Genomic DNA, 16,000 nt, shown 5'->3' on the forward strand with positions numbered 1-16,000 from the left:
ATGAAGAAACTCCTATGGGAGAGAAGATATATAGATGGTCTCATGGGTTTTAATGTATTTGTTCCAGCTCTTACAAATTTTTGAATGTATATAGGAATATGTTGAAAATGTAGATATGCCACAGAGTCTATGTATTGTATAAAAGATGGCTCTAGAAAAATAATTTTCGGTACTTGGCCGGAAGAAAACAAATACTTGCACATTAATGCGATTGTTTATTTTTGTACCAAAGACAAATGCAACTGAAATGGCAAACTGCCAGTTTAAGTAAAGTTTTGCACAGCTTACGTGATACTGTACTGAATGTATAAAAAGAAAAATAACTTAAAGGTCAGGGTTAGGGATCTTACTGAACTGTGAATTTCTTTCTCTCTTTGGGTCCAATTATCTACAGAAGGAGCATTCATACATTATTATTTTGCTGACTCTCTAGTTTGTTCATAGTAGATAAATTGGCCATCTAGAAGACTGTAAATCCTTTTTTGTTTTCTGCACTTATCGTAGAAATTTTAATATATTTGGATTTTAGTAAGCTATTGATAAAACAGATTTCAACTTTGGGAATTAGAAAATTTAGCTTGTAGTATACTTCCAACCAACCAAAATAAAATTATTTTTATTGTAATATGTATATATGTAAAAAAAAGCTACAAATATTTAATTCCTTAGTTGCCACTTTTCCAAATGTATTATTGTGCATGTGATGTTTCCAAGAATCAACACAGGCGGGGGGAAAAAAGAATTTCTAGATTTTATATTTTTGTACAGATATTTGAACTAGCTTCTTCAAACTTATACGTGACGTATTGTTATCTCATAGTTTCTATGATTGGGGGAATACAAATGTGTGTGCAGTTTGCCTCACGACAGTTTGCTTTTAGTCAGTGTTAAAGTACCAATGAAAAGCTTTATCTCTTAAGGAGAGAATTATTTATGTTAAGACAGGATCATTATATGGTTTCATGATTGCCTTTCCTCCCCCCTTTTTTGATATAGATGACTACGTAACACTGTTTACTAAAATACCAAATAATTTAGATGTAGCTCCAAGAAAATGCAAAAAGCTCATGGATTTCCCCCACCTTCCAATTCTTTACATACTTTCTGTAATGCAGTTGTTGCATCTTCAATGGATTATTCCTAAATGGAACCTAATGCTCATTTTTTTAAAGTTTGAAAGATTGGAAAATGCCAATATACCACTACAGAGTTGTACCATCCTACAGCTTTTTTTCTTTTTATGTCTCTCAAATCACTGTTTATTGCCATTTATTTTTTAAAAACATCGGAAGTATTTGTAAGACGTCAGCAGAAATTTGCATGTCCTGATGGGGCAGAAGGATTTTTAAGATAAACTGTAGCTGTAATAACATTGGCAGCTCAGTAATGTGCCTGACTTAACACTTGTTGTGGAGCTTTTGTTTTCTGAGTATTTTATATCCATCTACCGTGCTATACTGGAATAGTGTTGAGTTACATTGGTAAATGGCATTTAAATACCGTTCATGCTAAGATTCTAACTCTGAATCAGAATAGCATGGAAAAGATATATTCTACAATACAATACAGCTGTTTTCTAATCAGGACTTATTTAGCAAGATATACTGACAGTAAGATATGATATCCCCTTTGTAGCTCAGTCTTCTCTGAGCTAATACTGCTTTTGCAGCTTGTATGTGTGTGTGTGTGTGTGCGTGCATGTCTGAAAACTGGTATGATTTTGTTCTAGCGATTAAAGAAAAAATACTTTGAACCCTTTTAGTGGATTCCATACCCTTGCATTTCAGTGTTTTCTATGTATTAAGTTATAGTCAAAAAGCTTTTAAATAGTTGAGCTTTTTAATGGTGACACTTTATTTTGTATCTATTTATATATGTATGTATATCTTAGAAAAGCACTTTGTTTAAAAAAGAAAAAAAGATATTGCATTTTATATGATTCCTGCCATTTGCTGCTAACTCTGGGCTGGTCAGAATGCTGCAGCGATACTTGATCTAAATAAAACCTGGCAGTAAAATGTAGAGTAAAGTTAAGACCTTTGCTGGTTTAATCTTATTGTAAAGATGACATAGGCAAGCTGTGCAGCTTTACATTTTAACCAGGAGACTCTGTGGCATTTAAAACAGTCTAGAAATGGTTGTACTTTTAATGCCAGTAACAATCTGCTTCCTCTAGTGTCATTAAATATACGTTTAGTGTATAATTATCACAAAGATTTTTAAAAACCCAAATATTCATGTTTTGTTTGGGAAAATTGTGGCATGCATTTTTGGCTGATTATCTTTAGAAGAGTTCTAAAGGTTTTCAAACTTCATACATGGAATGTGGATCTTATTGAAGTCTTTGGTCATTTTCTAAGCGTAGATGTTGTGGATATTCTAATGTCCCTCAAAAGCAATTACCCATATATATATTTTTTAAAAAAAGTCCTAAATTCTCTTTCATACACTGGATATTTTAGAGTTCATTTCCATTGAAAGCATGCTCTTGCTAAAAAAAAAATTGTCAGTCTGAAACTGAGTGCCACACTTCTATTTTTGAATGGCTATGATGAACTACTTACTCTGTACCATGTATGGTTCTTGTCCTTTATCCACTTACTCCATTGACAGATTATGATGTGGCTTTATATTGTGCCTTACTTGTATATTAGAACCAAGTTTATTTTTCATTCCCCAGGACTCCTTAAACCCTTTTAGAAGCAAACAACAATTAAAAGCATAATAAAGGAACTTCAAATAGATCTGATTTAAAATTATATTAATAGTTTGTACTGGCATAGGTTGACCAATTTTTAGTGGTCTTGGAAAACAGGATTTTTATAATAATTCCACTACATCTCTTAACAACAGCTTCTCTGCCTCTTTTATTGAGCAAATCTTGGCATTTAATTTTCTGGGGCTCCTTGTCTTCTGACTAGTTGAGAACTGGTTCTTTCCGTGCTACTGTGGCATCAGTGAAAACAGTGAAACTGTTGTAGGACTTGGGCAAAGATATACATACTTCACTAGTCTGGTTGGTAATTTATTTTTAAATTAAGGTTGAAATGTACTGGAGAAAGAGCAAAAACTTCTATAACAGATTAAAGGTCTCTTAAACTTAAAAGCAACAGACATTTCTCAAATACCGTACTGTCAGTGTGAGTTTCACTTAAGTCTGTACCACTTTTCTGATGTTTGCCTTTGTTAATAAATCTTGTTTATTCACAAATGTCAATAACTGATGTATGGTTTCTCTTATGTAAGTCTTATAAATATGACTAGTTTTAAAGCATTAATATTCTCCTACTTGTTTTTTCATGGGTTTTCTTACAAGTTGCCTTCAGCACAAATAGCATAGCCAGTCGGTTCCTTGACATTTAGCAGTCTTCCTGTTGAATTCTGTTGAGGCATAGTCACAAGACATTGTACAAATGTTTAGGCCTTGAGGCCTGAATTTCGCTTCTGTTTCTTTCTTTCTTTTTTAAAGTAAGGCTTTAGGTGTAAAATCATGTATTTTAGTCTGCTATCAGATGGAAAGCTCTATTTTGTATAATTGATCACTGCACCAAAATGCCGTGTCTTCAGCTTTTTGTTTTTATTTTGTTTTTACCTGAGGGATTGAGCAAATTATATTTCAGTCAATTACTAATCCAATCTCTTTAATTAATAAATCATGGCATGTAAGGGCATTACCACAATAATACTTAGGCTATTTCCAGAGTAAAACTGGATGCTTTGACAAATGGCACTTTAGCACATACTTCCTTTCAAAGCATTCTAACTTGATTGGATCTTAGAGGTATACTCTTTAATTTTCCTCCATTATTTTGGGTGATAGCGTTCATGCAGTGAAATGCTTAGCCTCTTAAGACGTTAGGAACTTCCATAAGAACATACTGGTCACTCCCTAATCCTAAACAAACATGCTTAAAAATATCCCATTTTACATGGAATTTACTACACTGTTGCATATAGGGCTGTAGCCTTAACTTTTTCTAAAACAGAAAGTTTAAGTCTAAATTAAACCTAGGTAAAAAAGAAAAAAATATGTTATATTAGTCAAAGAATCCTCTAGACTACCATTTCATCAGGAATTAACTTAGTATCTCCAGTGGAATAAAGGTCATACCTCATCCCAATGCTCTGAATTGCCTCTAGATATGAAGCTTCTAGCTTAGTTCATCCAGGTAGTGTTGGTATTTTTCATGTATTAAACATATATTTCTTTTAAATATGATTTTAAAATTTAATGGGCTATAAAAGATTTTAAATATCTATTTCTTAAGAGTTAAAAGTACATTGTTTTGATTTCCTGTTGATTTCATTGGATCTGCCTTAAATTCCTATTCAAACGTGTGCTAGCCATGAAAGTTTCAACATGAAAGACTGAAGTTATTTCTAAACTTCAAAAACTTTTCAAAAAATAATTTCTAGCTTCTAAAAATAATGGAAATTTCTGCTGCTTCAATACTGATCTCACAGATGCAAAACAACATTTAGCATTGGTTACTGTAGTATTTTCTACAGTTTAAGTCGTCTTTCCTTAAATATACTGAAAATCTGATTAAGAATTAGGGCTGCAGCCTTAAGCATTCTTACTTGGAAGTAGGTTTCACTGTATCATGGGATGCCTCTGTAAACCTGTTTAAGATTGGGGAGCAAATCTGAAAGTATATGCAAACACAGCAAAGTTTTTGAAAGGTAAAAATAGTACATTAAAAACTATTGTGACTTTCCTCTACCAGGATTATGTTTGTAATGCTGTTATAATGTTCTGTGGTCCATTTCCAGCTGGAGCTCAGAGAAATGTATTGAAGGTCTTGTCTCTGTTTAGAAAAAAAAATCTTGTTCAAAGCATGATCTGTTTGCAACTTTTATAATGTTTAATGTTGTGTATTTTTTCCTTTTTTAAAAAAAAAGACACAAAATATTGGTTTGGTTTTTTTCTGTCATCCTTGAGCCCGAGCATTTCTAGTCACATACAAACTCATCAATGTATGCAACATCCTTTGTAATTGAAAATAAATTGTGAAGAGAAGTTCTGACATTGTAGTACATTTAGTGTGTTTATGTCTGTGATTTTTAATCTGTAGATTGCTGTTAGGATGTTTCGGTTTTTTCCTTAGCCTCCTTATACATCTATATTAAAATGGGTTGCCCTTCTCATGAACATATATTGCTTACACAGATGAACATACACACACACACAGAGAGAGAGAGAGAGAGAGAGAGAGAGAGAGAGAGAGAGAGAGAGAGAGCGCCAAAAAAGACATTATGAATATGTTTTCGTATATTGCACATATCTCCTACTTTGTGGAATGTGGGCAACAGTATGTTGGTTTACAAAATAATCTGGAGTAGAGATCCTATCTTCCATAAAAGAGCATGAGTGAACTTTAAAACTGGTCTTAGTTCCACATTATAAGCCAAAGTATGTCAGAAGTGACTGATAATTTTCTTTACTGTGAGTCAGGAATGCTGCATGTGATGAATTAGGGTTAGACTACTTCTTACTATTTTTTTCTTACTAAAAAGTGTTATGTGAAAATTTCAGTTGACCAATGCCATGATTGGCAGCTGTGGGAATCAGTATATATGGGACCACCTCATTGAAACATCAGACTAATTATTATAATTTATACATAGTAGTTCACGGCTTATTAATCCCATACAGTTGTGATATATTTAGTAAACCAAATCACGACTTTGTGTAATATGTGATCTCAGTCACAGATTAGTATGGCTGTCCATTTGACAATTGGGAAATATACTTAAGGATGATTTCGTGGAGAGCTAAAAGCCCCTAACTCAAATGCATCTTTCCAAGGAAACTAAATTGTCAGTTCAGCCATACAACATTCAGAAGACCAAGAAATGCTCAGAAGTAAGCAGAACTCTGGGAAAGCAAAGGAAGAAACTATATTTATAAACTGCTATTCTTTCAATCTCTCTTGTCTTTGTAGTCCTGCCCCTTTATCTCATAGTTAATCCCAATGGCTTAACTTTTCTCACTAGGCACATGATATCTTATAATCAATCAATGACTATGTTGTTGAATACAACCTCATATACTCTAATTTCAGTGGTGGGATTCAGCCCGTACGCACCACTTCGGCAGAACTGGTACCTAATTTTTTGCTGCCCAGGCCCAGAATGGACTTCCAAAAGTGGCATCCACACAGAGAACTGGTTGTTCACATATTTGAATCCCACCACTGTCTAATTTGCATAAATCAGACTGTAATCCCTCCCCTCTTTAGGCCTGCCTGTCTCTAGGATGTCAATAATCAGTAAATCATTTTTTTTTCTCTATAATTGTGTCCATCCTCAAAATTCAACTCTGGGATTGGTAACACCAATCAGTCTGGATTCCTACTTTCATACCGACTTATACCCCTGAGAAATTCTCCAATACCAATCCCCTTAGAAACTCCAGAAGTAAATACAGTAGCAAAAAATAAATGGAGAGGGGGGACTATAATTTAAATATGGCCTGATGTGACCAAGTTATAGTTATGCATATGACTAGAGAATGATGAGAATTGACCTAACCTACATAGTATCTGTTTTATTAAAAAGTACTATATGAATATTTCTATTAACTAAGCCATGATGGATAAAGGAGGACAGAATCCTGTTGGCCTGTTTGTTGAGAATTATGGCATATGGAAGACTGACTTAAAATTTAAGAGCACTAAATGCTGAAGAGAGGGATGAAATGAAAATAAATATTGTACATCTGGGAAATTAAGAAAAGGTGAAAAAATGTAATTAACGGAGGTGGTCTGATCTTGTGAAACTGAATTTATGAACACACATGGAGAAAAATGAAGGTTTACATTTAATTCTAAATGAAAATAACTAAAATTATATGGCAGTGTGCATAAAATGACATCATTAGGATGTTATGAGTGGGTATGAAAGTAGGAATCCACAAATTGATTGGTTTTACCAGAGTTGAGTTTTGAGGAAACATTGAGCAACAGTCTAATGCTGCAATTCAGAAATTTTACTCAGGTAACATGAATTAATAAATGGGAACAAGATGCAGAGTACAATGAAAGTTTTGGGGCTATTTGGTGATTCCTGAAAGAATGATGACTCATCTGCTTGATTTAGGTAAAGATTTATTCATACATATGGGGGGTATTCTTGGTTAATAAACTAAAAATGTAAGACTCCCAAGCAGATGAAAATCACTTATCTGTTCTCGAAATAAGAGCATTGCAGGTGTAAGGAAACTAACTGAAGAATAAACATGTGGATATTTATAATCCTGTTTTGCTGCTTATTACAAGAAAATTAGTTAAATATTAACTGTAACTGGAAACTTGTATATTCTGCTCTAGTTTCTAGCCATATGCCTTTTTCCTTTTTGAAGAAGTGCCTGGTATTTGATAAAATCATTGTTCATTTTTTATGGAATATTTAAAGATGACTCCAACTTGTTTTAACTTTAATAGTTTCTTAATATACAATATTTTAATGGGCAATAAGTGTTTTGTAAGTGGGTGATGATTGAACTAGATTTACCTGGTTTTCTCATCTCATGTCTTCAATTGTTTTAGCTTTTTTTTTTAACTCTTATTGTGTGCTACATAACTTTGCTTATCACAAAAAGGAGAGGCACAAAAGGTATCTAAATGCATCAATAGCCCAAAACAACCACCAAATAAACCCCAGCATTCACTGAAATAATTTAATTCTGTAGGATGTATAAACAGTAATGAAAATGATAAATGAGCTGAACCTACATTACACGCACTAGCCTATTTTAGATCAATTCTGAACGTGAGCAAAACATTTCAAAAATTATCAAATAACGCTATTTAGTTAGGCTTTCTGTAAAGAGGATTTCTTAAAAGCATAAGAGCCTATTAAATAGTTTAATGGCTCATTAAATGCAATTTCCACAGCGATCCTGCAGGCGAGCTCTCCGTTCCTATCTAGGATGACTTCATCTGGAAATACCGGGGAACTGGCATAACTTTCCCCCCCCCCCAAAAAAGAAAAAAAAGCATATACTCAAATATCGAGTTCTTCTCCCTATGGAAGAGAGAACAATAACGGTACAAATATAAACTCCAATAAATAACATAACATGTTATAATCAAATGAAAGATGCTACAGCAAGGGAAAATCTGAATTACAGTTCTTTCCAAATAATTCCGTCACCGCAATCTTAAACATACTGTAGTAGACCCTGTTCTCTCTCCTGACTGCAAAGACACCGGGGATCGCGGCTGCCGGGAAAAACGTGGCAGAATTCGAGGCACAAGAAACGCCTCCCTTCGTCCAGCAGCACTCCGTCCACCCTACGCAGTTGGAAGCCCCGAGGAGGGCCGCTTCGTGAGAAAGGAACACGTCATGCCTACGCCAGCCAATCACTTCTCTTTGTGCACGTTCGGTCTCCAAGTCCGCTCGCATTCCAAAGTGGCTTGGCTTGAGCTTCTCGCTCGCCGTAGTTTGTCCCAAGATGGCGGCCGCCGGTGACGTGCCGGTCCGGGTTTGCAATCAGGAGATTGTCAAATTCGACCTGGAGATTAAAGCCGCCGTGCAGGTAGAGTTCCCGTCGCCGTTGCTCAGTCATTCACGGTGTGATCGCTGGGCACTTTGTTTAATAAGCCCGTAACCGCCCTTCTCTATTATCAATGGTCGACCCTCCGGTACAGGTTTGTTCAGTTGCATCATCTCTCAGTCAACCTTGTAGCTGGACGGCTCAGTTTGGCTCAAGATCTGTGCTGTTATCAATACTGCAGGTCACTTGACTGTTTCGAGGACTCCAGATTTGGGCAACTGCTTTTTTGGACGCTGTAATGTGTTCAGCTGTTTGTCTTTCCTATTCTGGTGTGTGATGGTAGTCTCACCGTGGCAGCCCTCCTTCAAATAATAATAATGATAATGATAATGATAATAATAATAATAATAATAATAATAATAATAATAATAATAATAATAATAACAACAACAACAACAACAACAACAACAACAATAACAATAACAATTGACTTAAAGTATCCTACTGGTATATCATCCAGCCTTCCTGAAATTGCTGAGGATCCAGATATATGTACCAAGAGAACATCAGTGCAAAAAGCGTTTTGTGTTGGTTACATTTGTTTTTCTACTTTTCCCTGGGAATTCACAGTGATGTACATTACACTCCTTTCTTTTACTGTTTTACCACAACAAACAAGTCTGTATAATAGGCTAGGCTGAGAGGGTGACTAGTTCAAAGTCACCTACTAGAATTCCATGGCCGAGGATGGATTAGAATCTGGGTTTCTCCAATCCTACTAGGCTGACATTACAATTTTCTTGTTTTTCAGGATATCCGGGATTGTACAGGACCTGTAAGTGTGCTTGCAGAATTGAATGCCAAAATAAAAGAAAAATTCCAGCATTTACGTCTCCGAATACAAGTGAGGAATATTGACAAAACATTAGTGATGTTTTGAAAATAAAACCATAGATGTTTTTACTAGCTTCCTTCTCTCACATGTTTGCACTCACCTGCATGTAATTCCTTGTTGCTTGAACACTAAGCTATTGTAAAAGTTTTTTTAAGGAGTTTAACATTCTTGAATTTATATCTGTCAGCAATGGTCAAAGATCACAAATTACACAGCATGGTTTCACCAAAACTCATAGTAAGAATGTTGAAAATATCATGAATTTATTTTACTGCTATTTCAGTTATGGTGTGTGCCTTTGAAAATCTTATAATGCATAATGTTAAATATCTGTTAGATACAATCTATGCATTTTTATATCACTATAAATCTAAAAGCATGATTCATAGTCTCAATATGTTAAAGACATATGATGAAGTGGACGCAGAACTTGGAAAACAATTATAAAGAGAGAAGAGTGGAAACTTCAATAGAATAAACAAATTTATTTCAAGCATACTTAGAATTGGAACATTACTACTGGTTGCTGATATTTTTTTTGAATGTTGGCTCCTTTTTTCATATGTGGTGACAATGTTGCAAAGTGCAATATTGTACAATGATTTAATAAACTAAAATACAGTAACAAAAGTAGTCCTACTGAGGGGCAGGGATGGGAAAAGTTAATGTCCTTTAATTAGAGGAACAATGTGGGGAATCTAATAATTGTTTTCCATTGGGGATGTGTATTTTCTTCATATCAGCAGGTTCTGCATCAGAATTGTCATGTCAATTCACCTACCACTGCATAAAATATGGCCTTTAGTTTTATTCTTTTTACTAAGTAAGCAAGTTGTCTTACCCTCAAACTTCACTAAAGAACACCAGGTGTTCTGTTCATGCTCTGTAAATCTAAAAATCAAAGGTGTGTACTGACTTATTTCTGGGTAAGATAAGCAGAGAGATTGCAACATTCCATGGCTCTTGATCATTGGTGGGAATGGGTATGCAATATCCCATCTAGATATTCAAAAGGTGATTCAGACTGTACACTACTACTGAGAGAGATGTTATTATAGTTATAGTTCCTTCACTTGGAAGTGGGTGAATGAAATAGCAACACTGAAAAATTTTGATAGCCCTGATCCATCTCGCATTTGTGCATTTACTAGCGTATTCCCTTTTTGTATACAGAAGTATTCATAAATAATGTGTGCTCATGATTCTTCTTAGGAACTTGAACAGATGGCTAAGGAGCAAGATAAGGAATCAGAAAAACAAGTATTACTCCAAGAAGTAGAGAACCATAAAAAGCAAATGCTCAGGTCAGTTAAAAATTTCAAGTTACAAAGGCCAATGATGCAATACGTTTTGTTAGCTGAGCTTGCAGAATAGGAAGTTTGGAATATAGGAAGCACTGAAGTTATCCCTCACACAAGATTTGATTGATTGTATATTTCAGTTCTATACTTCCCTTTCTGTAAGCAACTCCCTACTTGTTTTTAAAGTAATCAAGGCTCTGATGTAACCATAAGTGGTTATTATGCGAGAAGGTAATCACCTGCATTCAATGACTTTTTTTTAAAATCCCATTTATATCCCGCCCTTCTCCGAAGACTCAGGGCGGCTTACAATTTTGCTTTTCTTCTGTACTACCAGACTTACTCAAAGAGCTTCTTCAACCCTGAAGAGCAGATTTGGAAGGCATATGGATAGGAGAGAGGAGTTCAGTTGGACACAATCCGAGAAGAACTCATGAGGGGAAAAAGTTTTTTAAAAAGTAAATATCTTGTCCCATGTTTGTTCAGGAGAAGAATCTCCACTATGTGTTGCTCTGCACATAGCAATTTATCAATTAAACATCAAGGTAAAATTCAGCTCTGTAAAATGGGCTGAAATGATGGGATTGGAGAACCACATGAAGTAACAATGGACCAGAACAGTTTGTTTGCTTGTTTGTTTGTCTCCCTGTCAAGTATCCTAGTGTTCCTTTCTCAGATCCAATATATTCCCCACAATACAATAAATCATGCGCCTTTCAAGGTTAAAAGTACAGGTTTATGATAGCAGGACTGATTTTTGTTTGCAGCTGGTACTCAATCTGTTATGCATGAGGGTCTCTAGAATGTACTATCTAGACATCTTTACATCTCCATTAAATTTAGTGAGGTTTTCTTCCAAAAATGTGAGTTCTTCCTTCTTTTCATAGAAAAAATAGCTCCCTGCAATACTCTGTTATTACAGTTAGCTATGATTTGCAATGCAACATTTGATCAGTTGATGGAAAAATAATAGTTTGCTTCAGGCCATCTATGCAGTGCTAGACACATTCTTATAAATATTGCCAAAGGTTTGGATAATAGTTATTGATTTCTGTAAGCATCCAGATATTTTCACTGTTAAATGAACCACCAACTAAGGAACAGTCTTTATGTGGTGATAAGATATAAAGAAATAGAAAAATAAATATATAACACAGTTAATATAACAGCTAATATAACATGAACGCTAATAAAACGTTAATTAACCTAATGGCAAATTGAATGCTTTAGTTTTACGCATTCAGGTATCTCAGGAGCTTTGTATATGATATGAACTTTGTGTATTAATAATTTCAGCAATCAGACTGCCTGGCGTAAGGCAAACCTATCTTGCAAAATTGCAATTGACAATTCTGAGAAAGATGAATTGCTGCGAGGAGGAGATCCTTTACGACAAAGGTATGTCATTATTCTTTTTCATTATTATCAAAAATCAGCACAGAAATTCCCAACCTCCTGCCAAGTACTATTTCAGAAATTCATTCATGTGAACCATTATAAATCTATGCTGTTCTCTCTTAATGAAGCGTAGCAAGCAAATCAGACAACCTGACTGACAGACATAAGTGGGAGAACACTACTTTTGACCTATAGAGGGAAAACAGAGGTTGCCTTCCTAGTGATTTGGGGCTGCGAAGATAATTAAGTAATTTTCTCCTACCATCAGGAAATGGCTAATAGGTCATACTCAGGCTGAAACAATCTGGGTCATGCAGGTCAGCTCTAGCGCAAGTAAAGTTGCGATGAGCTCAACACTTGGTGGCGTCACGGACAAGTATGTGCAACTTGGTATGATGTAAAAACATGTTTTCTATTACTTTTTTAAAAGATGTTTTTCGACTTCTGTGTGTTTAGCCTCTCCCTCCTTAATGGCGAGATGGTGTTACTAAACGTAGCTGGTTCCTCTTAGGTTTCTCTGTCAACCAAGCACAGCTCAGGCAGTACTGAGTTCACTCAAAGTAATGCCTGACTTGAGGAAGCCTAAGAATTTCAGCAAGTGACAGCATCTAACTGACTTTGGTTGCTTTAGAAGCTATGCAGGCCTAGACCTAGTTAACTGATGGATGCAGGCGCCTCATAGTTTAGAACGTAAACTAGACTGGATGATGGAACAAAATATCTCAGCGGAAGGGAGTGGCAAATCCTCTCTGTGTCATCCCAAGGAAACTGTGTGTAACTGAAAGCACGTTCACAGCAGTACTGGAATGCAAGCTTGATGCCATCTTTTCTATGGTCCTTCTGATTTTGAAGAAGAAACCATAAAGGAATAGTATATGAACCTCCATGCTGGATTTCTTGTCCTCTTCTCTTTCAGAAAGTCTACTAAGGAAAGCCTGGCAGAGGGGGCAAGTAACATCACAGAGAGCCTGATGGGCATTAGCAGGATGATGTCTCAGCAGGTTCAGCAAAGTGAAGAAGCCATGCAGTCTCTAGGTATCTAAATAATCTGGAATTAAGTTCAAGGTGGACATTTGGTCTTCTGACGCAAGAGGGCTATCCTGGTTCTTCCCACTCCTATACACACACACACACCCTGAGCTATTGGCCTTGAGTCATTTCTACGGTCCTTTGATGAGAGGAAGAAACCAGGAGAATCAGGCCTGACGTACCTCCCTCTCACTGGAGACGTTTGTGAATTCAGTTTTCTGTGTGAGAGAATCATTGCTGCTTTCATTGCCGCAAAAAGAAATGCTTGAATCTGACGCTTGGGGGGTGTATGAAAGCCCTAATAAGCAGGCATATACATAGAATGAAGGCTACTGCTAAGCTTGTAAGCCGCCCTGAGTCTTCGGAGAAGGGCGGGATATAAATGGAATTAAAATAAAAAAAAAATAAGGGGCAAAGTTGCCTTTTCACTTCAGTGATTTACACCTTTTTCTTCCCCATAGATCAGTCTATCTGTTATTTTGATTCCTTCGCTTAAGGTGAAGACCTCAAAAGAAGGCAGCACCTAGCCTGAGAATGCTAATTCCCAAAGAGAGTGGCTAGCGCTTTGAAGGGAGACCACCAGAAAAATCTCAGAGATTGAAAATGCATATGAGTAGCACAATGCAAACTGACTGTACAAAAGCTATCGCTGTGGACCCCCTGCTCACTTTTCACAGGGTCCTTAAAGTGCCTTTGAGATTAATTGTAGGCCCAAAAGACTTACTGCTTTTATCTGATTTTAGATGGATCAGATTGCTTCAACTAAATGCTTACGAATGTTTACAGTATACATTGCCGTTTTAATTATTTACATCTGCCTTTTTAAACTGTGAACAGCCTTAAGGGAGAGTAGGGTCTGTTGGGAGGCAGAGTTTGGCTGAGGTGAAAGTTTTGAAGGCTCTGGAACTTAAGCCAACTCTGATCTCAGTCTTTTATGAGTGGGCCTCTTCAAGATGGTAACATATCATTTGGACTTTCAGGTGGTCATCAGATAACAAGAGAGCCATTTGAACTGATTTCATCTGGCTCCAGATCTAAAAATGTGAAGCTTTAAGCCAGTTTACCCAGTGAATTGCATGTGGTATGTTTTCTTTCACAGGACACTAAAAAGATGCTTCCACAATATATGATTTTGCTAGATCAGGGGGTCTTCAAACCTGGCCCTTTTATGACTTGTGGACTTCAGCTCTCAGAATTCCTCAGCCAGGCACGCTGGCTGAGGAATTCTGGGAGTTGAAGTCCACAAGTCATAAAAGGGCCAAGTTTGAAGACCCTTGTGCTAGATGTTTCAGAAACAATCCACTGAAATGTACATTTTATCTTTCAGTAAGTTCTTCACGAACTATCTTGGATGCCAATGAGGAGTTTAAATCCATGTCTGGAACAATACATCTGGGACGAAAGCTTATTACAAAGTATAACCGCAGGGAGCTGACTGATAAATTGCTCATCTTTCTTGCCCTTGCCTTGTTTTTGGCCACTGTGCTTTACATTTTGAAGAAAAGACTATTTCCATTTTTGTGAAAGGAGGAAGCGTGACTGTGAGGAAAAAAGAAAGGCAATATATTGCCAAAAGACTTCTGACAGAAGACACTTCCATTAGGAAGAACTTTACATTGTACTAGTAAGCTAAATGAGCAGCAGATTAAAACAAGAGGAAAAAGTGTGCTTGTTTGCTCGGAGGCTGGAAGGCTGTATCATTTGTGATATTCCGTGAGGGATATTCCAACATCCCCCATCTTTGGCCATTTCTACTCCTTTTCTCAGTTCAGTACAGAACTGAGCGGACTGGAAGAATACTAATACAAATAAACCTATATTAGATATGTTGTATATTATACCATGTGAATGCCAGTACTGTGAAACTTTTATAAATTAAAGGAAGCAAAGTATATAAGCCTTTTTCCTGGTTCTTTTTAAATTATAAAAATGGAACTTTTCCTCAGATTGTCTCCAGAAAAAGCAATGAGGCAAACCCCCAGATGTCTTTTTAATTGATAGGTCTATATCAGACATGTCAAACTTGTGACGTCGCGCAAACGTATCGGGACAGTTTTGCCATTGCCGGCAATGGGATGGGCGTGGCTTCCGGATGACGCGTTGACACCCCTTGGTCTATATTATTTGTTTATATGTTTCTCTTGCCAGTGTTATTTAGACAGATTCCTTTGCTTCATCCCAGATTCTAGTTCTATCCTATGTAGGGAGACCATTTGGATGGCTGGACCAATTAATCCATCTCAGATTTAGATTTCTTCTAGGTAATCAAAAAATTTCTCTGCCAACTGTACTGGACCAGTGTACTAGATTATATCCATAGTCTTCAAAAAGAGGATCACATCCTGCACTGGATGGATTCAGCTTGATTGTAATACACTAAATGTTTGTTACTGAATTGAAGGAAGTAAAAAAAAAGTAAATATATTTTCCTCATTTCTACTGGATAGAGGGCAGATGATAAAGATCATTGTTCATGATTATAGACCAGGTAAAAATTAGTTTATAAGATACTTTTGAAATCTTTTATCTGTAAACGGTCCCAGAGTTGCTGTATGAGTGAGCTGGGTGGTATCTAAATTTGATAAATAAATAAATCTTGCCAAGAAAACTCCAAGGACTTCTACAGGCAATTGCCGGGAGTCAACACTGACTGGAAGGCCTGTATGTGCATATGCGCACACAGACAAACACATTGAGAACCAGACTGATTTTGTGCATGTGCCATAAAATGGCACTGTGACTTTGTGCATGTGCCACAAGATGGCACTAAAGGACCATATTTTTTTAAAATAACGACTGTTCTTTAATTTGCAGCCTTTGAATGGGCATTTATTCAAAATAATAATGTTGCCTTAAAGCATAAAATGCTAGACAGAG

The 16,000-nt window shown here is 36.2% G+C and overlaps 1 protein-coding gene across 1 annotated transcript; it reads left to right on the forward strand.

The window, feature by feature from the left end:
- Nucleotides 1–8,452: 8,452 nt before the first annotated feature.
- On the forward strand, nucleotides 8,453–15,012 carry BNIP1 (BCL2 interacting protein 1). The gene is made up of 6 exons (XM_081320983.1): nucleotides 8,453–8,542; nucleotides 9,312–9,404; nucleotides 10,608–10,699; nucleotides 11,993–12,094; nucleotides 13,011–13,129; nucleotides 14,451–15,012. Exons 1-6 carry the CDS (start codon nucleotides 8,459–8,461, stop codon nucleotides 14,645–14,647), a joined length of 687 nt encoding a protein of 228 aa, XP_081177109.1. The 5' UTR covers nucleotides 8,453–8,458; the 3' UTR covers nucleotides 14,648–15,012.
- The last annotated feature ends 988 nt before the right edge of the window (nucleotides 15,013–16,000 follow it).

Source organism: Vipera berus (assembly GCF_964194415.1).
Source record: "Vipera berus genome assembly, chromosome: 2".
In the NCBI taxonomy this organism is placed as follows: domain Eukaryota; kingdom Metazoa; phylum Chordata; class Lepidosauria; order Squamata; family Viperidae; genus Vipera; species Vipera berus.